This window comes from Lethenteron reissneri, chromosome 58 (genome assembly GCF_015708825.2).
Source record: "Lethenteron reissneri isolate LAM-NWPU_2019-01 chromosome 58, ASM1570882v1, whole genome shotgun sequence".
In the NCBI taxonomy this organism is placed as follows: domain Eukaryota; kingdom Metazoa; phylum Chordata; class Hyperoartia; order Petromyzontiformes; family Petromyzontidae; genus Lethenteron; species Lethenteron reissneri.
Window position 1 is genome coordinate 1,321,553 of NC_083836.1, and position 8,045 is coordinate 1,329,597.

Here is an 8,045-nt window from a genome sequence, read left to right on the forward strand (position 1 = left end):
AAGGATCCCTGCGCCTCGAGGTAGCGATGTTTTCGTTACATCGCAGGGATGAGATGGCGATAGAGAGCCTTCATCAGTGGCCCGATCATGGATGATGATGATGATGATTATATCCCCTCGCCACCGACTCCCAAGTCCCGAGCCCCCATCTGGGATCACGCTGCCGCTGCTGCCGCTGCTGCTGTCACAGTCGTAGAATCCCACCCAGAACCGGGAGAATGCTGGCGATCACAGCGGAACAAGGCGGACGAGCAGAACAAGCACCTGGTTCGTAGAACCCAAACATCGCAACCTCGTGGCTTTAACTTTGCTTGAAGACACCAGCGGCGGAACCATCAGCCACATCGGAATATCACCGGGCCGATGCGCGCATCTCCTTCATAGATGGGGGATGACGATAAAACTACGGTGCTGCGATTGTGGCCGTGCAACACAAACGATGGACCACAGAGTAAACCCACTGCAGTCTGCGCTCCTTCATGGTGAACTGTGGATGGATGGGTTTTGCGAGTTGAGATGAATTAGAAATTCTTTATTCTTTAATTGTATGTTTGCCGTGTGGCCACACCACCAATGTGTCATCAACATATCTAAACCAAGCAGAGGGTTTAAGTGTGCTTGAGGCTATTGTTTTTGCTTCAAAATCTTCCATGTACAAAATCGCAATCACAGGAGACAAAGGAGAGCCCATTGCTGTTCCTTCCTTTTGTTTATAGAAATCACATTTCCACAAGAAATGGGTGTTCTTTAGACAGTGTTCAGCTAGTGGGGTGATATCTTTGGCTAGATATGTGCTCGTTAACAGAGTATCGGGACATTTCATTGACTCGTTGACCGGAACTCTCGTGAACAGAGAAGTCACACCAAAACTTACCAGAATATCATTATGGATATAAGCATAATATATTTACCGTAATTATATTTACGAGATGTTCTGAGTTTCTAATGAACGAAGAGGTCCTACCGATGTAGGGCTGTATTTGTTTCGTTACATCTTGTACTAATCTGTATGTGGCAGAGCCTATTGTACTATGGGTCTTAATGGGACATCAGGTTTGTGCATATTTGGTAGCCCATAAGGTCTTGGTGGCTTTGACGCCCTTGGTTTGATCAGGTATTGCTCTTCCTTGGGAATTAATGACTTCTTCTTGGTTCTTTCAGTAAAGTCACGTAGAAGGAAAATAATAAAATAATAAAAATAAAACATAATAAAATAATTCTCACGACGTTTCGGCCACAACGCAAGCAGCCGTTCTTCACCTGAGGACGGCTGCTTGCGTTGAGACCCCCCTCAAATATGACGTCACAAAGCTCCAAAAAAAAATAAAACATGCTTCGAATCGCTTTAAACTATTGTCATTGTAGTGCGTATTTAATGTGGCGCTGCACTCTGATATTGTAGGAGAAAACATTTATTAAAAAGTCTATTTAATTAAGTAGAACGTGTTGTCTATATTTATTTAAAGTTGCGCATTTTGATGTGACGTCACATTTCTCACCCCCCCCCCTCGTCACAAATGTCTGACCCCCCCCCCCAGGTGCGTGACGTCATTTATGGACGGCCCCAAACGGTGCCACAATCCGAACAAGGGGAGTCGGAGTCGCCTAATGGAATCGCGACGGTCGAATCGCCAATCGCCGCGCGCGTAGGATCTCTCCGGCGATTGGTCGATTCTCTTCACGGCAGGAGTCGACGGGGAAATCGCGCCAACTTTAGAGTCGAGGAATCGATGCAGCGGTTGCTATGGGTTACGTGACGACGCAAGCGTCAGCGCGTTGCCCGGCAAAACCACGCGGTCCGGGCACAGTGAGTCCAGTCCGGGCACAGTGAGTCCAGTCCGGGCAACAGGGAATCCAGTCCGGGCAACAGGGAGTCCAGTCCGGGGAACAGGGAGTCCAGTCCGGGCACACGGAATCCAGTCCTGGCAACAGGGAGTCCAGTCTGGTCAAAGGGAGAATCCAGTCCGGGCAACAGGGAATCCAGTCCGGGCACAGGGAATCAAGTCTGGTCCAAGAGAGAATCCAGGCCGGGCACAAGGAATCCAGTCCGGGCATAGTGAGTCCAGTCTGGTCAAAGGAAGAATCCAGTCCGGGCACAGCGAATCCAGTCCGGGCAACAGTGAGTCCAGTCCGGGCATAGTGAGTCCAGTCTGGTCAAAGGGAGAATCCAGTCCGGGCAACAGTGAATCCAGTCCGGGCAACAGTGAATCCAGTCCGGGCATGGTGAGTCCAGTCTGGTCAAAGGGAGAATCCAGTCCGGGCAACAGTGAATCCAGTCCGGGCAACAGTGAATCCAGTCCGGGCATGGTGAGTCCAGTCTGGTCAAAGGGAGAATCCAGTCCGGGCAGAGTGAAAGTGAGTTCAGTCCGCCAACTTAAAACAGTGAGTCCAGTCCGGGCATAGGAAGTCCAGTCCGGGCATAGGAAGTCCAGCACAGGCAAAGTGAACCCAGTCTGGTCGAGAGTGAAGTTCTGCTTGACCCCACTTCACTCGGTCTGCAGAGTCGCGCTGTGGAGGTGAGCAGAGAGGAGTGGTGAGTGTTTGGTGGGGAGAGTGGTGGGGTGAGTGGAGAGTGTGGTGGAGTGAGTGGAGAGTGTGGTGGGGTGAGTGGTGGAGTGAGTGGTGAGTGTGGTGGAGTGAGTGGAGAGTGTGGTGGGGTGAGTGGTGAGTGTGGTGGGGTGAGTGGTGAGTGTGGTGGGGTGAGTGGTGAGTGTGGTGGAGTGAGTGGTGAGTGTGGTGGGTGAGTGGTGAGTGTGGTGGGGTGAGTGTGAGTGTGGTGGAGTGAGTGGTGAGTGTGGTGGGTGAGTGGTGAGTGTGGTGGAGTGAGTGGTGAGTGTGGTGGAGAGTGTGGTGGGGTGAGTGGTGGAGTGAGTGGTGAGTGTGGTGGGGTGAGTGGTGAGTGTGGTGGGTGAGTGGTGAGTGTGGTGGAGTGAGTGGTGAGTGTGGTGGAGTGAGTGGAGAGTGTGGTGGGGTGAGTGGTGGAGTGAGTGGTGAGTGTGGTGGGGTGAGTGGTGAGTGTGGTGGAGTGAGTGGTGAGTGTGGTGGGGTGAATGGTGAGTGTGGTGGAGTGAGTGGAGAGTGTGGTGGGGTGAGTGGTGGAGTGAGTGGTGAGTGTGGTGGGTGAGTGGAGAGTGTGGTGGGGTGAGTGGAGAGTGTGGTGGGGTGAGTGGTGAGTGTGGTGGAGTGAGTGGAGAGTGTGGTGGGGTGAGTGGTGAGTGTGGTGGGTGAGTGGAGAGTGTGGTGGGGTTAGTGGTGAGTGTGGTGGGGTGAGTGGTGAGTGTGGTGGAGTGAGTGGTGAGTGTGGTGGGGTGAGTGGTGAGTGTGGTGGGGTTAGTGGTGAGTGTGGTAGAGTGAGTGGTGAGTATGGTGGGGTGAGTGGTGAGTGTGGTGCGTGAGTGGTGAGTGTGGTGGGTGAGTGAATGAATGGAAAGTGATGTTATGTTCACAGTGGATGGGGAGGGGCTGGTCACCCCGTGGTGCCCTTATAAAACTCAACGTTTAACCTACTCACGCCGGCTTGTGGCCCGCCTTCAGTCGGTCATATTTGCGGAATACACCACGCCGCCGTTGACCCTGGCCATTGACCGAGCAACCCAACGTTCCTACCAGCTCCCTCCGCAGGAATGTGTTCATAAAAACTGCTGAAGTAGGCGAGAGATCTGCAAAGAATCAAGTTCGCACTCGCCACATGTGCTACTTGTGGTGAACATGAAAAAAAAACTTGCTGAGATTAATATAATATTACGCGTTGTCTTTTAAAGTGATTGGTCTCCACCAGAGCCAGCAGCCTGCTTGAGGGCCTCGTCTCGCCGCCGGTGTCAGAGCAGAGAACAACGCCAAAAGACGGACGGTACAAGCGCAATGCACTGTCCTGCAGTGTTGTGTAAGTGCCGTTCATAATCGATTATCCGGGCTGCTGCTTCCACCGTTATCCGGCGGTCCCGAGCCGATCCGGCGAAACCGCTCCAAAGGGCTGCAACCAGGTCAGGAGATCGGCGCCGTTTGCGTGACAAAAAACAAGGTAGCTACGCTTGATTTCAGTGTCAAATGTATTATATACGGCACCTTATACACTACATACAACTTAATGCAAATACTGCACTTGCATGCGTCAACCCACGCGGAGCTTTCGAGATTGGAGTGGTCAGTACGGTACAGTAAATACGCTAACCTTTAAAGTAGGAGATTTATTTATGCCAACCTCATATAGTAAACAAATGTAATGCACTAAACAGACATATGACAACACCTACAAACATAACATCATGCAATAATGTGCAAAAATAAGCAATTTTAAATAATGATGATTCTTGATTATCCGGCGGTTTTGAAAATCCAGCGCCTCCACCTCCCCCGAAGCCGTCGGATTATAATTATCGATGATCGACTGTATGTATGTTGAACTTCTTTTGCACCGTACGTAGCCATCCGCGATAATCGGAGGTGCGGGGAAGGACAACAAACAAAACACAAAAAGTAGTTTGAAGAAATGAGTTTGTCAATCAAGATGAATTAAAAGTTGCATAGCACCGGTGGCTTCCTAATGTCGGAAGGAAGAGCGTTCCAGACGGCCGCAGAAGCGCATTTGAAAGCGCCGTGCGATGCGGTGACCACCGTCTTTAAGTAAAGCCTCTCCCTGCCGATGTGCCCCGAATGAGACGAAACCCAGTCCAGAATGTGTTGCTTGCCAGACGTCTGGTGTTGCTGCAAGTTTTAATATGAAACGTGCTGAGATTATTTTTTTAAACGGCATGAAATGTTGTGTTTTTGCCTTTTAAGGGATGGTGTGACCACTGTCAAGTTTAGCTGAAAGAGCCGATAGATAAAAGGTCCCATTCGTCTTTCCCAACCGCTCTTCAAATCACGTGCGGTGACCATGAATCCTCACACTGGGAGACGCCGCCTGAACCACTGGGTGGAGGACTTGTTCCCCGCCAGGTATGCCTGCACTTCAGACGACCTTCTCGGCAGCGACGAGCCGTCACCTTCGTTGGCGGCGGGGGAACAGGCTCGCCAGAGTCGAGCCCGGCGCCTGAAGGACATTTACGGCGCCGTGTTCAGAGAACAGGCGGAGGCGGCACGTGAAGCCCGGCTGAAGCACATCGCCAGCAGCATGGTTCGCGAGTACCCCGAGGAATCCGCCGCGCGAGACGACCTCGCGGGGTCTCCTCGCGAGTCGGAGCGGCGCGCGGACGGCGCGGGCGACGTGGATGTGGAGGAGCTGACGACGGAGCCGAGGTGCTTGTGGAGCAAGGAAGATGTGGCCGTCTTCAGACGCAACGCCGAAGAGAAAGACGCGCAGCTTCGCAGGCTGAAGTCTGTATTGACGGTGTCGGAAGCGGACAGGGGTGAGCTGAGGGCTCGCTGCGAGCGCCTGGAGAAGGATCTGGGCGAGAGCGTGAGGACGGGGTTGGCCGCCCGGCAGGAGGCGGACAGGCGGGCGATGCACTGCCGGCAGCTCGAGTGTGAAGTGCACAAGCTGCAGAAGTCACTTGGAGCCCTGCAGGAGGTGAGAGAAAGCGCGATCATCTAATCTATCTCATTGCTATCTCCTCGCCTGATGTGTCTTGATAGTACGGAATGGTCTAAGTATGATTTATGACTGGATCGCCCATAATGCGCCCGATTTTGTCACATCTAAGAAGCTAAGTTGGGTTGAGTCTGGACTGTGCCAAGGACTCATGGCGGGGCTACGTGCTGGATCCCACGTCCACGCTCCTCGCCTTCAGAAACTCTCGTTGACCAGTCTGGCGAAGTATGGTCAAATAACCCCCACGGACTCCATGGCGTGAACAGGGCTTAATCTGTCCAGCGGATTGACAAAGGGCTTTGCATGCATTTCCTTTCCGTAAAAAGTATTGAAATTCTGCCTATTACCAAATCACACTAAATGTACCTGATCTCATCAGATCTCAGAGGCTAAGCAGAGTTGAACCTGGGTAGTACTTGAATTTTAAGACCTTCAGCGGTCAGAATACGGTGGTGTTGAGTGTGTGACACTTTTGTATTTGTGGGTTTTCTCTGGGTGCTGTCTTGTGGTATTGGCAAAAAGATTGCAAAGCGACACGTTCCAGAAAAAGTCTTGAGACTCAGTGGTGCTTTGCTGAGCACTATTTCCCACACGTAATTAACATTGTGGCATACAGGGACTCCTCTACTTATAAACATTCGACTTACGAACTTTCAGAGATACGAACCTGTCCGTATGTCCAGTTGCCTGTTCGGACCGAGATTCGTAAGTTCAACTTCCAAGTGGCATCTACATCTACAGATGATACAACGTGTAAACCCATTCCCCGTGTTGAGTGTACATGCCGTACAACACGTTGGGAATCGACGGGTATAAAAGTTGGACTTACGAACAAATCAACTTACGAACAGACCTCTGGAACCTAACTCGTTTGTAAGTAGAAGAGTCCCTGTATACTGAAGTAAGATTAAATATGGGAAAATAATATCATATATAAGTATGTTGAACGTCTTTCGCGCCGTACGTAGTCAACCGTGCGAATCGGAATATAAAACATACTTCGTAAAGGTTAGTATCTCAAAGCATCAACATAGGTTGGTTTGCAAACGTTAATGCTTGGGGAATTTTTGCATTAATCTGCTCACAACTGTAACGCAAGGTTGTTTGCTTGTGAAGGTTGTGATTGCAGCGCATGTTGCTTGTGAAGGTTGTGAGTGCAGCGCTGGTTGTGTGTGAAGGTTGTGAGTGCAGCGCTGGTTGTTTGTGAAGCTTGTGAGTGCAGCGCAGGTTGTTTGTGAAGCTTGTGAGTGCAGCGCTGGTTGTTTGTGAAGCTTGTGAGTGCAGCGCAGGTTGTTTGTGAAGCTTGTGAGTGCAGCGCTGGTTGTGTGTGAAGGTTGTGAGTGCAGCGCTGGTTGTGTGTGAAGGTTGTGAGTGCAGCGCTGGTTGTTTGTGAAGCTTGTGAGTGCAGAGCTGGTTGTTGTGAAGGTTGTGAGTGCAGCGCTGGTTGTTTGTGAAGCTTGTGAGTGCAGCGCTGGTTGTTGTGAAGGTTGTGAGTGCAGCGCTGGTTGTTTGTGAAGGTTGTGAGTGCAGCGCTGGTTGTTGTGAAGGTTGTGAGTGCAGCGCTGTTTGTTTGTGAAGGTTGTGAGTGCAGCACTGGTTGCTTGTGAAGGTTGTAAGTGCAGCGCTGTTTGCTTGTGAAGGTTGTGAGTGCAGCGCAGAGCCAGGCGTCGCAGTGCCGCAGGGACCTTCACGTGGCGCGGCTGCAGCAGCAGCAGCTGAGGGCGCGGAAACAGGAAATGAAATCGGAGCTGCAAAAAGCGTCGCAGGAGTTTTTGCTGAAGGAGGCCGAGCTGCACGGGGAGATGGAGCTGCGCTACAAGTCGGCGCTGGCGGAGCTGCAGGCCGAACTGGGGCGGACGCGCGAAGAGCTGCAGAGGGAGCGGCAGGCGCGCGGTCGAGATCTGGCGTCCCTGGAGTTGCTTCGACGGCACTTTCTCAATCTGCAGGCTCCCAGGGTCGATGACTGCATGAAGATTACTCATTGGTAGCATTGTAAATGAGCGGACGTTGACGTGAAGACGTGTCCTCGGTCGCAGATCGTAAGCGGTTCTAGTTGAAGAGCGTCTTGACAAAATTATTATTTTGTCAAGACGCTCTTCGCCCCTCCATGCCAGCTTAAATAGTCGCTCCAAGCCTGGGGCTTGTCATTCAGACTCTGTCTCCTCGACAGACCTGTTCTACACCTGAGGACGGCTGCTTGCGTTGTGGCCGAAACGTGGTGAGAATTATTTTATTGTTTTATTTTTATTATTTTATTATTTCCATTCTACGTGACTTTACCGAAAGAACCAAAATGAATCCCTGCAGTCACGAAAGCTTTAAATCGAAAGGTTCTAGTTGTGTTATGTGAACAGGTTGGTAAAATAAAATGTTGAATTTTAACGAGACTTATTGGTCTAATAATCTTAAATGAGTGTTGGCGGAGCTCACAAATGTTGTGAAACTCCCCGTTGTGGTAGTATGGCATTGTGTTGTCGTGTGATGTTGGTGTGGTGTTGTACAATGGTGTGGGGTG

At 51.1% G+C, this 8,045-nt stretch overlaps 1 protein-coding gene across 5 annotated transcripts; it reads left to right on the forward strand.

Annotated features, from left to right (window-relative positions):
* The first annotated feature begins 2,196 nt into the window (after window positions 1-2,196).
* LOC133357627 (polyamine-modulated factor 1-binding protein 1-like) lies at window positions 2,197-7,604 on the forward strand. Of its 5 annotated transcripts, none has more exons than XM_061575679.1 (4): window positions 2,197-2,516; window positions 3,762-4,021; window positions 4,780-5,509; window positions 7,171-7,604. In XM_061575679.1, the coding sequence occupies exons 3-4, from the start codon at window positions 4,877-4,879 to the stop codon at window positions 7,516-7,518; spliced, it is 981 nt and encodes a 326-aa protein (XP_061431663.1). In that variant the 5' UTR covers window positions 2,197-2,516; window positions 3,762-4,021; window positions 4,780-4,876; the 3' UTR covers window positions 7,519-7,604. The 5 variants fall into 5 exon arrangements, with proteins under 5 accessions (XP_061431663.1, XP_061431666.1, XP_061431661.1 ...); XM_061575682.1 differs by having other exon boundaries at window positions 3,762-3,850; XM_061575677.1 differs by having other exon boundaries at window positions 3,779-4,021.
* Window positions 7,605-8,045: the final 441 nt, after the last annotated feature.